The sequence below is a fragment of the Hakea prostrata genome, chromosome 8 (assembly GCF_041222555.1).
Source record: "Hakea prostrata isolate BN-2017 chromosome 8, UWA_Hpros_2, whole genome shotgun sequence".
In the NCBI taxonomy this organism is placed as follows: Eukaryota; Viridiplantae; Streptophyta; class Magnoliopsida; order Proteales; family Proteaceae; genus Hakea; species Hakea prostrata.
The window spans coordinates 43456788-43476126 of record NC_142607.1 but is presented as its reverse complement, the minus strand read 5'-3'; the positions used below and the strand labels follow the sequence as shown (position 1 = coordinate 43476126).

Here is a 19339-nt window from a genome sequence, read left to right as displayed (position 1 = left end):
TAAATGGATAACCCAAATCTGCTCCCGAATTCACATCCGTATCCATTTAGTAATATCTGAATCTGTCCGATTACTAATATGATGCAAATATGGTATGCTTCTTTTCTACCGATTATTATCGATCCGGATTAAGTTACTTATTTGAATTTGTCTTTTTTATTTTCATAATTTTTTACTTGAGATATGTAAATTCTTAAATTTCAGATTTAATCCTTACAAATAAAATGATAAAGTAGTAAAGATTTAATATATTTTTTTAGATTTTCTACTCAGATAACTATCAAAATTGCCAAATTCTTAAATTTCAAATTTAATCCTTACAAATAAAATGATAAAGTAGTAAAACTTGTATTAAATCTGTATTCATATTTATTTACAAGAATCTATTTGAAAAAATAACCAGTCTGACTACCATCTGAATCCGACTGAATTCATCTAAAAACCGTAGAATATTATCTAAATCCATCCAAATATTATAGAATGCGGATATCGTATCATCACTATTTGATCCGAATCTGATCAGTTTACTCTCCTAAGTACTCATCAACACAATTCGCCAATCAAACATATATAAATGATAATTATCAGGCTCGACATATCCAGTTCCGGATTTTAAATTAAAACCAAAACCCTAATTCATAGAAGTAGTATCCAGGCTCGATAAATTAGATTATACTATGAAAAGCTTAGATCCACTACCAAGTACCACTATTACACGCCACATATCCTGTTCCTGTCATCCTGGGGAGGGGGCGTAAATCTGGGAAGGAAATCTAAAAAATATAGCTGATATTTGGATACCAACAAAGACTAAAAACCAAAAAGAGAGCAGAGTCTCATCTAATTCTGAACCATGAGACCTTCAGTACAGTGGAATATCCCTGTTGATAATTTAGTACACAAGGGAAACTATGTATAGCCAACGAGTAGAGGCCTACAATTAAAGTTGTAATTCAACCACCACACATGTTAGCTTAGGCAGTGACAGAACCCCATCTAATCTTTGCAGCCATGGAGTCCAAACAGAAAACAGATTAGAAATTGGCATCGGTGCTGGTCATTGAACTTGCAATTAGATGTTTTCCTTCTTCTGCCCCTTCACAGGAATCAGCGCCGCACCGCATTCAAATGTCCGCGTGAGAAACATGGTTAGGGGTTTCTCCCTGATTATCTAATGGCATGTATTGAGCCATAATCGCCCGGATCTCTGAATCCATATACCTCTGAACAAGACATCACAAAACACAATGATAAAATAATTACAATATGAACCCAATGATTAAAAAAAGAAAAAAGACAAAAGATAATAGGCAGTGGAAAAGGAGAAGAATCAAGTGATCCTAAATGACTAACATACCCGGATTCTGTATTTGTACACAGCATACCCTCCAACAGCAGCAGCCGCCAAACCAAGGAAGATGACCCAGAAAACATTCCAGCTGCTTGATGTCTTTGCATCTTTACCTGCATCTTCCCAAAGGTTAAATGAGAAACTGTCCAGAAGAGATAGCAACCACCACTAGGATTGCATATGATCCCCATATTGAACAGCATGATTAACATAACCAAGTTAGACACTGGCAGACTCCAGTATAAAAGCACCAACAATAGTGCCACCTGAAACAAATTTGATGGGCCATATTCCAAAATTGATCATTGACTCCTGCATTCAAAGAATAACTGCGCCCCCCAGTTAAATACATGGAGGAAATCTCTGCACTACTTACCTATACATGTATCATGTTCTCGCATATATAATGCATTGCCACTGCAGCTGCACTCATAACTGCCATATGTGTTCTTACACTTGCATTCGGAGCACTGGCAGGCAACCTTTTCCTTGCACTCATCGATATCTGAAACACAGCCACAAGTTCAGGAAAGTGCACCAACCAATAACAATCTGACACATAACTACCACAGTACTTGAGCAAACATAAATGGATTGGGTTGGGAAACCAAGATGAGACAAGAAGAAGGTGCCTACGTGACACCTTGAAGAAGCTCTAATATCAAAATCCCATCACAACCTTGAATTCTGTGGGCTGTGGGATATCCATTGGATACATCATAACCCAAAAGCTGAAAATTCCAACATCGGGATGCTACTTTCAACTCTAAATACATTGTGATAGCTTTAGGCAGTGTCTAATATGATTTAACTTTTGAGAGGGAAAAAAAAAAAAAAAAAAAAAAAAAAAAAAAAGAAAGGAGAAAGAAGAAAGAGGGAGGAAAAAAGAACCTTCAAACCATGTCCACTACAAAACATTAAGTGCTCGTCTGCACAATATAATATTAGAATGTCTAAATATACCTATTTAAAAAGTTCCAATGTACCTTCCTTCTTTAAAAGAGGAGAATAAGAAAAAAAGATGGTAAAAAGAAGACAAAAGAATGATGAAATTAGCAAGGAGAAGCTAAATTTGATGGTTATACAGCTCTGTAAATCTCTTGATCCACTTAGCAAGGCATATTAGTTTCACATACCCACAAAACATTACTCAGAATCTGGAAAAAAAAAAAAAATTTTAAAAGAGATACATATATAATCCCTCATCTTTCATTATCTTAATATTAGGGGACATATAAGCGTTTAATTATATCACTGAGGTGTGATTCCCAAATGGCCCATCTCATAATTTTCTACCAATGCCATGCCAATAATAGTATATGAGACCAAATTAGCTTTTTAGAAAATCTATGATGATAGGTTATTATAATATTAAACCAGGATTGTCTCTCAGTAGCACGAATTACCAATAGAATCTAATTTCGTGAAGTTGATTTGAGAAATGTAAGCACACTAAGAACACAGTACCTTCACATGAATTGACTCCATCACCCTTGAACCCTGGGGGACACTTGCAACCCTTAGGATGGTCTTCCTGCATGATTCAATTGGAAACACATGTCAAATCAAATGCAATCCATTGCAACTCAGACACGAAGCTGTATGGCAAGGGGTGGATATGTGTGGGTATTATTATTATTTTTTTTGGGAGGGGGGGGGGAAATGGGTGTTGTGTGAGAGAGAAAGCACCACCACTTACCATGCAGGCAGAGAAAGTCTTGCCATCTTGCGTTTTCTTCCAGCATCCACCATTGTTAATTCCACAACGTAATGCTCCTGAAGCTGTAGAGACATGATTGATAGATAAATTAGAAGAATTCAAAGCAAATATAACAAAGTTTATGTTGTAAATCAAGTATTATCTGATATCTGATATAATAAAAGAACATGACTTTTGAATCCCATTTATTTTGAAGCATGTCTGAGCTTTTTCCAAATTTTACATTAGATTTTCCTTTTTATTAAAGCCAAAGCAGTAATTTTGCCTAAGAGAATATCAAGGCAATGAGTTAGAGTAGGAATTGATTAGGAGACTGAGGGCAAGTAGAATAAATCCTCTGAAAAATGAAAACCCAATACTGGCGGTATGAAAGAAAACCTCCTAGACAAGATTCCAAGACAACCCAAACATTGACAACTCCTCGAAATAACACAAAATTTTAAGAAACAGGAACTAAGATACAAACGCTCCTAAAGTAATGTTTTAATGAGTGGCTAGGGAGTAGTATCAGGTCAGGCTTTGAGCAATAGTTATATCATGGTGAATATCATTGAGATAGAAAAATGAAATTATCAGAACAAGAGTTCTGTAATCAGAACAAACATCAGAGTAGAGATCCACCTTCCACTTGGCAATCCAAGTAGTAGGATCAACAATCCCAGTCAGCCACAATGGTGGAAAACAAAGGATTCACTTGTGCGTGTGTTGACAGAGAAGAACATAAGACTAAGCATCCCATCTAACCTCAACTGGAATCCCACCAAAAAGAACCACATCTCATGGCCATCTAAGTCTCATGACATATAGAAACAAACAGACAGAGAGACTCCAGCCAAAATCTCGTTAATCAATTTCGTGTACAATGCTGTAGTAGCCCTTACAAACTTATGTAGAAAACTCAAAATGCTAAAAATGAAAGGCCTAAATCAATTTTAGCTAGAAAAATAACATAAATTGAATATTGATTAAGATATTAAAATAATGAAAGAAGAAGACTCAAGAGAAGGCTAGCTAAACTCATGAAGCAAGTCCTGTTTTCTTACTTTCTCCCTATATTTTACACTCTTAACCAGGCCAATTGCAAAGTAAGCTCATGCGATCAAAAGCTCAATGCCTATATTATCCAACTCAACCAAGGGGTGACTGTTGGGCAACTTATCTTCATCACCCACTTCCCCAAGCTCTTCATGACAGCAATAGCAGAATTGAAGACTTTAACACAAAAACCCTCAGGGAACTCACTTTTGGTTGCATCAATCCCCATTGTTAGACAGAGACTAGAGACAGAATCTCTCTAAACTGAAAATATAAACTATTAACCTAAGTAACCAGTGATGATAGAATCGCATGGAAACTTGAAAAGTAGAAACTACTGGGGTTTATAATTCAACCACATGCATCAATAAAGAAAATAGAAACCAAACTACGCTTCTAAATCTCTCCAGACTAATATCTTCATGTAATATTATCTTGCTGTCCACAAACCTTTCTAAGACTATCCCCATTTGAGTCAAATAGGGACGTGCAACATCATCCATGTGAACAATGATGTGAATAAGTGGTCCTTTTGTTCTTCATTTATGCTTCTATTTGGAGTAGGGCTGCTTCATGTAATGCGACATTAAACCAACAAAAAATACACCACATCATCAGACCAAGCCTACTCTCACAGCAATTGCATCCCACAACCTTGCTCAGCTGATTCTAGGGCATGTTTCTACCAAGGAAGAAAATTCAACTGAAACAGGAATTTAGACCTTGCAAAAGGCTGAAATTTCGGACAAAACTGGACATTTTTTTTTATGAAAATTGGAACTTCAATTTTGGGCCTCATATGGACTCAAAATGATTTGGATTCTTGCATACTACCTATTTCAAGCAAAATAAACACAATGGAACTAGTATTTCACCAAAAAAAAAAATCATTGAAAATTTATCATTCAAGTATACTAGAAAATGACTGATTCTGATAAGTGCAAACTGTATTGCATACAGGCATAGAATCATCAGCATAAACACATATACAACAAGTCAACAAAATAAAATGACCGACTAGATCAATGATGGTATCTCACATATATTAAGTTGAAGCCTATATATCATATATACATAAAATAAAAATACATAATTTTAGAAAATAATTATTAAAAACAGAAAATGAAAAAATGGTAGCAAATAATAAAAAGCTAAGTTTAACAAAACACAATCATAGATCATAGTCCTAGGCTAAACATATATTAATTTCAAGGCAATACAAGATCATTTAAGGCATAAACAAAAAAAAAAGAAAAAAAAAGGGGAAGTTTGGAACTGTTGGGTATGGCTCATGCTTCACATTCTATTGTTGCCAAAGTTTCCTTTGAACTTGTTGTGGCTTAGGAGGTGTTTGGAGGCAAAAATGAGCAAAAAAGGTGTTTGAAGGAAAAGGAATCGTGCAAATTAGGTGAAAATGGGATAGAAATCAACAAAAAATGAGGAAAAACAAGTTGGAATTGTCGAAATTTCGGTTGAAACCTCCAAAATGGTCGAAATCTCCAAAATTTCGGTTGACACTTTTCCGAAATAATTGGAATTTCGTTTCATTCTTGAAAATTGCAAACATTTCAACCAAAAATTTGACAACTTCGGTCGGATTTTCTTCTATGGTTTCTACAACCATGGGCCCTTGGCCTACACTTGTAGTTTCCCCTCTCAGGTTGGTTCCAACAGCCATCTCCCATAACTTCATCATTATTCCTAAGAATGATGTTTCTATAGCTATCACAGTTCTGAATGCTAACATCTTTTTTGTAGATTGGGACCCATAATGCTGCTCCATTCATTTGACATTTTCTTTATGGTCATAACCTTGATAAACAGTTCTCTTAGTCAAAATAAACCACAAAGTCCTATGTTCTTCCAGACTTCTACAGGTACTTTGTCCAGGCCTAACACCTTGCCTAGTTTCATCTATCTTAATGCTTCTTTTACGTCAACCACCCTACTTGTGTGAATATTTCTACAACATGTGGTATCAAAGCAAGGCATTTGTTGAGATTTGCAAAATTTTAACACGTGTTCAGACTCTTTAGACAGAGACTAGCCCCTTTATTTATTATAAAATGATAACAAGTCAGCGATGCAGATCAGCCCTAACTAGGGCCCTCAAACTTGCTGCCCCACAGCACTAAAAGTCATTACTGTTCTCAACACTAAGGTTTTCTTTACAGTTAGTAATTTCAATTGTAGTTTAGTAATTCTGCATAACCTTAAGTCAGGGGCACCAAGGACATCCAGGTTGTTAGTCTTTTATTTGAAGCCAATTTTATTTTCCACCTTAAAATCCATGTATAGGCAGCCCACAATTAGACTTGGTTACTCAACTAGAAGTAGGCTAGCTGCAGCCCTATTTTAATTTCATTAGGACTTCTTATGTAAGGGTATAAATAACCCCTTATCTATTATAATAGACTATTAAAAGATTATTTTCCTTTCAAGCTTGAGTGCTTTTGTGTGTGATCTTGCTAGCACCCCTGGTACATTACGGGTTATGTCCACCTTGGACAGGGAAACTCCAAGAGTTCAACTCCTGTGAGATCAAGGCAGATAACTGCTATGGCTGAATAGACAGCCTTCACAAAGCCATTCCATTCTCTACAAGGCTCCCCAGATCCAATTATTTGGCTATTTGCAGCCTACACTCCATTCCCCTTCCTATCACCTTTTTTATTTTTTAATTATTTTCTTGAATTTTTGAACTTTCAAATGCACTCAATATTCAAGGTCAGATCTACACAAATCTAACTGTTCTGATTATATCCAATGTTATTACCTACATTCTCCCCAAGTTTCAGCCCATTTGACACCCTATAGACTCCATTTTCTCTCTCAAGAAACTTCTATACTTCCCATGAGCCAAGTACCTATGATACCCTAGACATCATTTAGAAGCACGATACTTCTGACCATATGACCCTAACATAATCTTCTTTCCTCAAAATCAAACCTATCCACCCCATATGAGTTAGGTTCTCATAGAAGATCTTGGAAGACCTTCCTCTCATTCATTTGAGACTACATCAGTACGGTTACAACATAAGGACCATGGGGACCAAACTACCACACGCCCTATATTAAAATAGTCCACCTCAAATTGGTTCATAGAATATCATACATGGTCAACTTGTACAAAATCAGATGGAACATGTTGCAACTTTATCCTTCTGTGAGGACATTGGCTAATTACTCACTAAATTTCACAAAGGAATGCAACATATGTCATTGCTCCATTTTTCTCTTGATGACATGATCAATTTCAACAAGCTAGGTGCCAAATATGCAAGTCCAAATCATGGAGAAGACCCTCAAGCCAGAACACAGCCCGCAAACACAATGTGCTTGCTCTCTACTAACTTATCTTCTGTAGAGCCTGTACATAATCTTTTCTCTCATCTTCCTAAATCATCTAACCACAGCTCCTATACAGGATTCCATCAACTGAAACAGATCCCGCATCATGATTCATTGACCAATACAATTTCAAGACCAAAAAAAGTGAGACGCATGTATTATTGTGAATAAAACCATCTGATTGCCACTTTCCACCAACAGTGGAACCATGCAAATCATCCAATCAAAAGATGTCCTGCAATAATGCTAAAACCATGCACTGACCGCATGGTACCACAACAAAGACTCCTAGGAAACTACAAAAGTTTTGTTTCATCATATGTAGAATGTGGAAGAGGAAATTTGTAGCCTATGGTCTAAAATTTCCAAAAACTAGAAGCATTACATAAAAATATGAAACACATATTCTCTGATCTGGTGTTTACCTTCACAATGGGCATAACCATCACCCACAAACCTTACACCTTGCACAACAGGACATTCACACACTCTTCCCCGAAAAGTATCCTGCAAGAGAACCCAAACAGAAAATTAGATAACTCGCAATAAGAGACCACCTCTGGCCCAGAGAGACTCTGCACACTGATTATCACCACCAGATCATAAAAAAACAAAAACAATTGACCATATGAAACTCCTTCCAGACACATGCCTGACTTGTCTATGAAAAATGGAAATATTTTCAAGAAGGCATCCATTTTCCTTCTGTGATGAATAGTATCATTATGTAGATAAAGAGGTTGAGTACCTTGCAAGCAGTAATGTTAGCAGCTTTATCCTGCCAGCATCCACCATTGTTTTCCAAGCATTCATTTGTTTCTATTCCTGCAGATATCCAAACAAAGAAACATAAGAAAGAGGTGCCCATTTAAAAGTCTATATCAAGGAACCTTAGCACAATAAATGAATCTATGCTCCATCTCACAATGACTTCCATTCAGAAAATCCCAACTTCTATTACATTATTAAAGATCTGGCTCCCCTTCCAACATTGTCCTCCCACAGAGTGTTGCTATGTTTCATTTGCTTTTGGATTCTAAATTCAGAAATGTGGCTACAAATAAAGGGTAAAGTTGTAAACTTTCTAGGACCAGATTACTAACATGGAATGATAGTTCGGCGAATTTCGCCCATCTCGGTGGTGGGCGAACCGAAACCACCACCGAGACCGACTTTACATTATATCACCGGAATATCGACGATATTCCGGTGATTCGGCGAAATACAGGCAATATCGACGATATTCCGCTGCTCTTCTTGTCAACTTAGGGTGTCTGCTAATGGCGTTTCATCGACTGGAGGAGAGAAAAACTCTGTTATTCGGAATATCAAGAACGCAGCTGGAACTGTCATCTTGACTACTACAGTTGCTGCTTTGACGCTCGGAGGGTTTAATGGGTTACCGGAACCACCGTTGAAGCTTCCGCCTTCATCCTGCAAGTAATAACTCAACTCTGATCATATTCATCAAAGCACGCGAGAGAAGGTTTTTGGGGAAGCATTCAAGCTGTTCTTAGTTGTTACCCCTCTTTTGGTATTCAAAAAATTTCATTCTATTCTCGTCGTCTTCGTTAGCCGTCTTCATCTTTACTTTCACTCTCTCTTAAAGCTGCAAGCACCGTGAAAAACGATAGAAGGAATATCACTTCTCCTACACGCAAAGCAACTGTTCACTCTTCCATTTTTTTTGTTTTTTAATATTCTTCCAGACACACATTTAATGCTAACTTTTGCTGTATTCAGGTGTCAATGTCACCGACTCACCATTCAGTTTTTAAATAATTAATTAATTAATTATTAATGGGGTAGGGAAGTAGGGAACTTGGGTAATGTGTCCGACTGTCCGGTCAATTAAATAACCCACAAAGCAAATGATTGAAATGACTTTAAAATCAGCGAAATTTTGGCGAATTTTGCAGGGTTCGCCTAGTTCGCCCAGTGTGAACCGGCGAAATTCACCGAAATTTCGCACCTTAATTACTAAGTAAACAGGAAATTGGGGGGGGGGGGGAGGAGAAAAAAAAGAGAAGAGGAATATCAATGAACAAGGTCAATATTCCAAAGCCATCCAGGTCTCAATAAACTTGAGTATGTGATGGGCACATCACATATCCACCCATCACTCACTACTACTAGAGACAAAGGCGACCATCTAGGAACCTTTTAGCTTGGTTCAGCGAGGCGTACGAGGAGATTTACCAATAGAGGGTCACCTGGATCCTTCGGACCATAGTCCAAACCTTTTTTCTTTGTCACCTTAGTCATGTCTTGGATTTTATTTTATTGTAAGGGTAGTTTAGAAAGTTTTGCTACATTAGTTCATATGTTTGGTTCAATTTTATTGTAAGATAGTTTGACTTTCCATTTATTCATTAAGGGTTATTTAGAAAGGGAATATTTTATTTAACTGACATCTAAAACTCCAAAGGGAGGGGAATGAAAAATAATTGGAAAGAAGGGGAGAACAAAAGAAGCATGGACGCAACTCTCTCTCTCTATGGAAGAACTCTCTTCCCTCTCCCTCTCAGCAGGTCATCTTCTTCCCTCTCTTTCAACTTCCTTTTGAGCCTGAAAATAGTTTAGGACTTTCCATTTATTCATTAACGATTATTTAAAAAAGGAATATTTTATTTAATGCACATCTCAAGCTCCAAAGTGGGGAATGAAAAATAATTGGAAAGAAGGAAGAAAAAAAAAGGGAAGCACAGCCGCAACCCTCTCTCTCTCTCTTGCAGAACTCTCTTCCCTCTCCCTCTCGGCAGGTAAGCTTCTTCCCCCTATTTTGACTTCCTTTTGAGCCTGAATATCCTGCAACCTTTCCCCACCTAGAATTGGCATTTCCTTTGCCTGATCCCCTCTGTTTTATTCTCGTCTCTTTTCTCCTTTTTCTCTCAAAACTTATAGCAGGCCTGCTTCTTTTTTCTGCCAAAATAATTCTTCTCTGTTCTCTTTTATCCCCTCTTCTCTCCTACATATACCCCTTATGGCAGAAGATTTTCTGCCTCCCTCTCTTTAGTCCTTCCTTTCTCACCCCTCCTCTTTTCTCCCCTACTCCACAGCAGTCCCATTTTCTGCTAGTATTTCTTTTCTCCTCCTTCCCTGTCCCTCTTCTTTTTCTGTCAAAAATACTAGCAGCAGAATTAGTTTTTGCAATTTTTATTTCCCTGATCCCTGTTTTATCTTTGCTATTTACTGTCACTTTCTATCCTTTACAGTAAACTCTTTGCAGTTATGTTTTATTGTTTTTACTTAAGACTGCTGGTTAAATTATTACAGTCATTTTTAATTACTTCCTACTTGGTGCTTGATCAGATGTTAGTATAGGTTTGGATATTGGGATTGAGCATTCTTCATGTATGTTCTTATTAATTGAATACAATGCCCACGAACTGTTTCTGTAATTTCTTATAATCTAATTGTACGCAATGTCCTATCCTCCCTTGTCTAGTAATGAGGATTGATTGAATAAATCTAATTTGTTCATCCCTAAACCAGTAAGTTTTATTTTGCATGTTACTTATATTTTTCTTTGCAGAAATAATATTCCGTATTGCTCTTTTATTGTGAGCCTAGGTATCTGCTGTGCAAACCCCTCCCCTAACCCCTCCTAATGTCCTAGTCTCCTAGATAGTTTGGAACCTGTCCGTTGTAGAATATCGGAATATCCTAGTTCCTAGGGCTGTCCTACACTCCTACATCAGTATGGCCATTAAACCTGAAGACAAATTTGGAAATCCAAACCTAATGGTCAAAAAAATTTCACACCCAAAACGAAGTGGATATCTGAATGTCTACAAGTATACAAATCAACCATTTGCCCTGAATGTCTAACTTGGGTGATTCCAAGGATGTCCCTAAGCAATAGCCGGCCAAAGAATAGGTCAAATTGATGGACTTAAAATGCAAGTTTATCGAATATCTCTAACTTTGTATGACAGCACTCCTTATTAATTCAAATCTAGATTCTAGATAAACAAAGAAGGAAACAATAGTGACAGCTTCATCTCACCATCACTTAAACAAACAGCTGGCTCAGTAGTCTCCTGGAAACCAGAACAGATGGCTTTAAGAACTGCTCCTTTGTCCAACTTCCCTAAACCAGACAAATGAAACATATTAATTATATAACTCATGTCTAATAATAGGCTGAAATTGATATACTCAAAAGAAGCCCCTGAAATTATCCAAACCTCTATATTGTCTGTTGTTGATAACAAGAGTTGGCAATATAGTCACATCTCCTCGAGAGCCTTTTCCAATCTGAAACCAGAATAAATTACAGGTCAGGATTCAGCATTAACTCAGTTCTAAGTTAAAATAACATTATGACTGTACATGCAACAGTAGTGAAACTAACCTGTGCATCTTGTTCAGCTTTGAGCACTGGATTCTCTTCATCTGCCTCAGAGTCTCCAATGCATTTGTCTATCTTGTGAAGATCAAGACCTGTTAAAATACAACCACCATATCTTACAGAGTGCTTCCAAATAAAACCCGCAAATAACTGTCAATTATTATTGCATTAAAAGAGCATCAGGAACTAAATTAAAAATTAAAGCAGCATTCTCTGTTTCCAGTTTTGACTAGCCAAGGTCCCGAACTAGTGCAACTATGAAATGCTCCTCCGCAAAACCAGGAGGTAGCGGTCAGTAGAAATATCACATACTCTCAGTAGATGCGAGACACCAGACCCGACAGGATCATCAGTAGTAGGAATGACTAGACAGTCCATTTCGGATCAAGAAACATAAATAACAAAATAAGACACCCCACACCAATGGAAATGCAACCATCTATGCACAAGTACCAAGAAAATCCAACACAGATATGGCTGAAAACAGCACCCACGTGACACAGGCACATATTATCTCTTGTATTAAAGTTTTTCCTTTCATGAGTAAGAAAAAAAGTTCAAAAGATACCAAGAGACTTGATGACATTGTCTGCACACTCCTTGGTATACTTCTTCTCTTTCATCGGGCACCGGATTGAGAAGTCGGTGACATAATCCCACCAAAGCCATGGTTTGCCGCTTTCATTTGCAACCTTATACAAACAAACCTGCCGCAAGTTCTGAACAACAACATCCTTTCCATCATAACCTCTACTGAAGTCTTGTTCAGGATCTGGGGCACAGTACCTTCCATGGTTAATACACTGAGACTTGCACTGCCTGCTCAAGCTAAAAGCTTCTGGGCAATACCAAGTGATGTAGTGGGGAGTAAACTGAGTGTAACCTCCCTTCTCAAGAATCTGGGCTGCACCTTTGAAGTTCTTGACAAATTCAATTTGGCTGTCACACTTAGGCCCGCACTTCGTCATTACTATTTGTCCAGAATTCATATTCAACCCTGTCATCTGGGTGAGGCAGTGCCTCCCTCCAATCCAAATTTAGGTTTATCATTTCCCCAGAAGATATAGCTTTCTTGATGCTGTCCCCAAAGGTCTTGCTAATAAGTGCGGAGGGAATATTGATACTCGGCAGATAATCAGCTCTCGAATTCTCCTCTTCTGGTGTGTCCATGGTTATCAAAGGCTCTATCTTATCATCTGTGACAAGAATAGCAGCAGCCCCAGCCTTCTGTGCATTCCATGCTTTCAACGTGAAGTAACAATCTGCCAACATAGCGACCTTTCCAGTAAGAAGAAAACTTGCAACAGGGTTTTGAATCATGCATGACAATCACTACTAAGTAGAAACCCGAATCCACTATAAAGCTCGGCAACACAAACTAAAACCCAATCCAGAGGACCCAGATACTGGAATTGACAACCAGGCTAAAGATTACCATAATACAACACATTTTAGGGCACTTAACTAGAATTAAGCAACTACAGCCCAGAAATGAAATAAAGGTTTGATATTTAATGCAACATTAACTAACCATATTCCTAAAATGAAGTTAAAAACGCAATAATTGCAAAGATATCAGCGACCATATCTAATCCAAAATTCAACAGACCAATCATTAAGTAGGCAAAATAAAAGAAGATCCCGAGAACCATATTTTAAATAATATAAAAATGAAAGACATAGATCAACTATAACAGCTTCTGGTTGCTTCGGCCGAAAAGGAATGGTAAAAGGAACCTAATATCAAAAGCAGCAATTAAAACCAAAAGAGAGCAAAACTAGTTCGACAATTTCATAATAAAAAATTTGGTTCTATACATCAACGAAACAGGGCTCACCTCCTCTATCAGCGAGAAGGAAGGTTGGAAGGCCTCCAGGCTTCGATTTGAAAGACTCGTCGTCGAAGGTCTTACATGCTTTTTGATTCGTTTTCGGATAAACGACAGTACCGACCATGGTTCCTCCATACTGCGGAACACCGAAATTTCCAATCGCACATTCATAGACACCTTTCAACGAATCTGGCGAAGTAACCCGTAAGCTGTTCTTCTCCACTACAAATTTACCGTAACAAGAGCCTAAGAGAAACAAAACCCAAACAAAAAACCCTAACTTTTCCCTCATCTTGCAATCAATCCAGATAATCCAAGCCAACACTGCTTCCTTCCCCTTGTTCTTCCCCTCGACAAATCGATCAAATGGGAAGAATCAGATCAATAATGATTGCCAAATATCAATTAACAACCCTGAAATACAGATTCACCCGAAAAAAGAGAAATCAAAGCAACCCAGATGAAGAAAGTTCCAAAATCACAAAACTCTTATCGAAGAAATTCTAACTCAAATTTTGTAGATCTTCAGCTGAATTATTAGATGATAAAAGATGTACAAGGCTCCCTCTGACAAATGTGCAATCATGAAGAAACAAAAAAGGGATGGGTTGTAAAAAATATGTTTTTGTTTTGTGTGTTTATATATATATATCCTCTACGGATATATTACTTATGTGCTAAGGAATTGAATCTTATCTGATGCCTATTTCCTCGCAACAAATTGTTTAGTTTCTACTTTCAACAGAGAAAGAACTCTTTCATAACTAAAAGGGCCATTGAGTCATTCATAACGAGAAACAGTTCAATTAAATTTATTCCTTATTATCCAAATTATTAATCACCAGAAAAGGAAAATTCGACATATTATCCATCTGGGCCCTACATATGTGGTTTATTAGATGTGAAGGAACCCCTTGGATTGATATCCCGAGGTGGGGGCCAATGGCAAATGCCCGTACTGAGAAGTAGGTGATCATCATAAAAAATCAAAGGCACGGACAAAGTAATATTGGGACCCACATCTGGTTGCCCACGTGTGGATCAGCCAGTACATGCAAATCACGTGCTTTTAAGTTATCTTGGACTCTGAGAAATCTGGAACACTTGGTTACTTAAGAAGCCGTGCGAGTACCTTTCTCCTTGTTACCAAACATGCCCTCTTTCTGGACAGTGAAGGGTATTTTCGTACAGAAACATAGTCGGTTCATTCGCTGATTCGCATACAAAGCGAACCGGTCCTAGACATGATTTTAAGAAACGTTCTTTTAAAGTTTATTTTACGTTCTCGGGAATGAAAGACAATTTTCATTTGTGGGGAGAACACGTACTCGAGAACTTGCAGCTGCAACTCTAAGCTCGAACCTGCAATTCCTGAGAGCTGTTCGACTAGGGAAGTGGCTTCAACCTACACGAACCAGAAACTCGGTCTCTTCAACCTTCGGGACCCAGGTAAATCCAACTTTGGCTTATCTCTTTCGCTCTGTCTCGCTCTCGTTCTCTGTTTTGCTCCTCTTCTACCATGGTTTTTGTTGTTATGTGTTAGGCGCTTTATGGTCTTTTCACATATATAGGGGAATGGTTTTGTTGTTATGTGTTAGGGGCTTTATGGTCTTTTCACATACTAGCACGTGCATGTTTTGAAATATGATTTTTTTTTGTAGAATTTGATTTTAATTTTAATTTTTTTTTTTTTTTTTTGTGTGGAAATGAGGTTCATCCGGGGCAGCTTGCGCGCACCACGACTACATCCTCAAGGCGCTTTTTATATAATTAATATAGGTGGGGCTTCGCCCCTGGCCCCGAGGGAATTCGAACTCTGACCTCCTACGTGGAAGCGTTGGGCTTTGCTAACTGAGCCACCCCTTGGGATTTTCTTTGAGTTGTAGTCCTTTCTTTGATATTTGATAGTGCAATGAACTCATCCTTGGATGTAGGTCTACATGACCGAACCAAGTAAAAATATTATGTGTCTTGCTTTTGATTTATTTTCTATGTTAATTCTGCTGCAATAAGGTATGAATTTCTCAACATATTAGCTTCAAAACTGTGTTTTTTGGTAGGTTCCTTGTCTGATATGATCTTATGTTCTTGAATGTTTCAATCGAGTGATCCTCTGTCTTTATTCTGGTTGAATCTTGCTCTCTATTTCAAGCTTTTCTCTAATTCGGTGGTTGTGCACTAAAATTCCTAATTTTCCCTAAACCCTAACTTAGGGTTTGACCTAATTTCTTTAGGGTTTTCATTCCTAGTCCTAATTAAGGTTGATTGCAACAAAAACCCCCAATTTATTGTAAGAAATTGTGATCCAAAACTCAGTTTGGGTCACTTGAGTGTTCGACTATTGGAGTTTCTTGTATTTCTAATTCTTGGATGTCAGAAATTGATTCTCTCTCTTAAATTAATTTAGGGCTTTTGCATATTGTATGTTGTATGCATGAAATTGATGCTTGAAATGTTTTTATAATCTGAAATTGGTTATGAATTGATTGTTGTTTATTAAATTATATTTATTTTGTAATTGAAAATTGGTTCTTTCTCTCTGTTTTATATTCTTCACTGTTAGAATTGCTTACCTGAAGTGTGTTGTTCATCTAAAACCTAAATTCTGCTTCTATAGGACTCCTCTGCATTGGAAAGCTTACAACCAAAAGAAGCTTTTTAGTGCTCAGGCAGGCAGCTACGAGTCTCACTTACTCATATTTATTGGTGCTAGGAGATTCTCTGTTGTGGTACCATACAGGGTACAGGAGTGCCGCCTTGCATGCTAGGATAATGTCTCAAATTCCCACCCCATTTTGTTGTTGCATTTCCTATTCAGTGAATTGCTCCATCCTATTGTGGTCTGGTTTTTATGTTTTAGAGGCGGCCCAGGTTATTATAATGCTTAATGCTACGTTTTTGTTATATATGTTTCTGTAGTTTCTCACATGGAAGCACGGAGTGAGCAGTTCAATATGTAAATGCAGCTAGATGTGAATACAGAAATATATCCTCTTCAAGTTGGGGAAAAACTCACAGGTATTAGCTAATATTTAAGTTTGGATGGAACTCCTAAGACTGGCTATCTTCCTCGGTGTAATATATTGGGGCCCTGGGGTAGGATTTTAAGGTGTGGATGTTAATTTAATACTTTTTTAAAAATTTTTTTTCCGGATGAAAGTGTTTTTTTGGTTGGGGGTGGTTGTTGTGGGGTTAGGGTTTAAGCACGAGGTTGCTTAAAGCATTACACCCTGAGTATCTAGTTTGGAATACCCAGATCGCTGCTTCCAGCTAGTATTTATAGAATAAATACTGAATTCTATTGGTAATTGGACTCTCCTACAAGGCCCATTACACCGTTAGATCGTAACTAATCTGATGGCTCATATTAGAACATAAGTTGAGTATGACCCAAATACTTCAACAATAAGTTGGGTATAACTTGAGTACCTCAACCTAATTGGGTATGACTCAAATACCTCAACAATCTCCTCCTATGTTCTACATATGGCTCTAGGATTAGTCCCAGAAATGTAATGTTCAAACTCAATACAGAATCATTCATAACTTTCCAAATTGAATAATATCCAATTAAATTCAAATGAATACTTTAAAATAGAATCATTAGTTTTAGAATCAATCTAAACAAAATCAAATCAAATTTAAGGTTCTACATAAACTATTTAATTTGTATGGACAATTAATAGTTCCTTCTAGCCTTAAGCGATTTTACTCATCAAGTAAATCATTCTCGTCGAGCTCCAGATTAAGTTGCTCTCCATTTTCGTCATTTCCTGTAAATTGTCAATGAATTTCATAAGAAAATGAATCCAATCATTTAGACAATATATATACAAGTATCTAGTTCTACTAAAAGAACTTAGTACATTTCCACATAATGACTGAAAGAACATTTGCATTCTCATCAAGTTTCTATACAATAACAAGATCTAAATGGTTTCTTTTACCAAGAACCATACCATGTTTCTATTTGGAATGTTATAATCATCTTGTCCAACATAGTTGTTGATTGTATCATCAAAATTGGAATGACAAATCTTTCTATGGAAGACATATCATCAGATGTGGAATGATATATAGATAACAATAATATCATTGAAACATATTTAACAATTTCCATATTTCTTGTTTGGAATAATAAGGTAATCAAGCTTCATATAAAGGTTGTTACATCATCAAAGTGGAATGACTTCACAAAGCTTTATACTTCACAATCTTACCAAATTATCTGAAATATGTACATTGTCATGAATGCTAACAATGGCTAGATCATATTCGAAACATTTCAAAATAACATAGAATTTTGGATTAAGACCTACCTATGTGGTCTTTAACCCCATTTCCCCCACAGTTTTGAATGTTCGATCTTTGTCTAATCCCTTTGTAAGGGCATCTGCCATATTCTTCTTTGATCTTACATCAATCAAAGAGATCACTCCTTGTTCAATAAGATAATTCAGCACGGCCTGTCTTAGCCTAATTTGTCTCCTCTTACTATTATAGAGTGAGTTATTAGCTATCATTGTCGTTGCTTGATTATCACAGAACAAACTCAAAGAAGTTACCTTCAAGTTAACCAATGGAATATCCAGGATCAAATCTCTTATCCACTCTGCCTCATCTCCTGCTGAGGCTAGAGCATATAATTATGATTCCATAGAGCTCAGAGCAATGCAAGTCTGTCTCTTAGATTTCCACGCAACAGCTGCTCCACCTAGTGTAAATATATAACCACTAGTGGATTTGTTGTTTCCTTTGTCTGAGCACCATGATGCATCAGAATATCCTTCCAAAATTGGAGGATGTCCAGTATAGCAAAGGTTATAGTTTGTAGTACCCTTAAGATATCTCATTAACCTTTCAATGGTAGTCCAGTGCTCTGTACTAGGATTACATGTGAAGCGACTCAAAGATGCCTCATCGGATAGGCTATGTCGGCCTAGTGCAACTCATTGCATACATGAGACTACCAATCAGTTTAGAATATTCTGACTGATTCATAGCTTTACCAGTATTCGGTATAAGCTTTTTGTTATAATCATATGGTGTTTCTACCAGTTTGCATTCACTATATCCCCATCTAGAAAGTAGTTTTTCGATATAACTGGACTGGCTAAGGGTAATTCCTTGCTCAGAAAAACTTACTTTCATACCAAGAATGATGTCTATAACACCAAGATCCGTCATGTCAAATTCTTTAGCTAAGGTTTCTTTGATGTCACTCACTACGCAATGATCCGTAACCAAGAATCAGCATGTCGCTCTACATACAAGCAAATAATTACAACCTTATTCGACATATACTTATTGTAAAGGCATTTATCAGAGTTACTAGTTTGAAACCTAAAGCTCTTTACTGTTTTGTCAAATTTTTGATGCCATAATTTAGGTGCTTGTTTAAGACCATATAAAGATTTGTTTAGTTTACAAACTTTATGTTTGACACCTTTCATGACATACCCTTTATGCTGGTTCATGTAAATTTCTTCAATTAGGTCTCCATTGAGAAAGGCTGTTTTTACATCCATTTGATGCACAACATAGTGCTCAATAGATGCCAAAGCAAGAAGAATTCTAATCGTGGTTAGATGGCAGACCGTGAGTAGATATCAAAATAATCCACCCCACTGACTTGAGTATAGCCCTTAGCTACTAAACGTGCTTTATATCGAGCTACGGAACCATCAAGATTT

General features: G+C 37.1%; 1 protein-coding gene across 1 annotated transcript; it reads right to left on the bottom strand.

Annotated features, from left to right (window-relative positions):
• Positions 1–826: 826 nt before the first annotated feature.
• LOC149008022 (vacuolar-sorting receptor 1-like) lies at positions 827–14308 on the bottom strand. Its single transcript, XM_089164811.1, is given in 13 exon segments — positions 827–1223; positions 1358–1464; positions 1728–1856; positions 2819–2885; positions 3051–3133; positions 7886–7967; positions 8209–8285; positions 11470–11553; positions 11651–11720; positions 11818–11906; positions 12383–12773; positions 12775–13076; positions 13653–14308. Coding segments are annotated over 13 exon segments (1866 nt in total). The 5' UTR covers positions 13939–14308; the 3' UTR covers positions 827–1124.
• Between the last annotated feature and the right edge of the window lie 5031 nt (positions 14309–19339).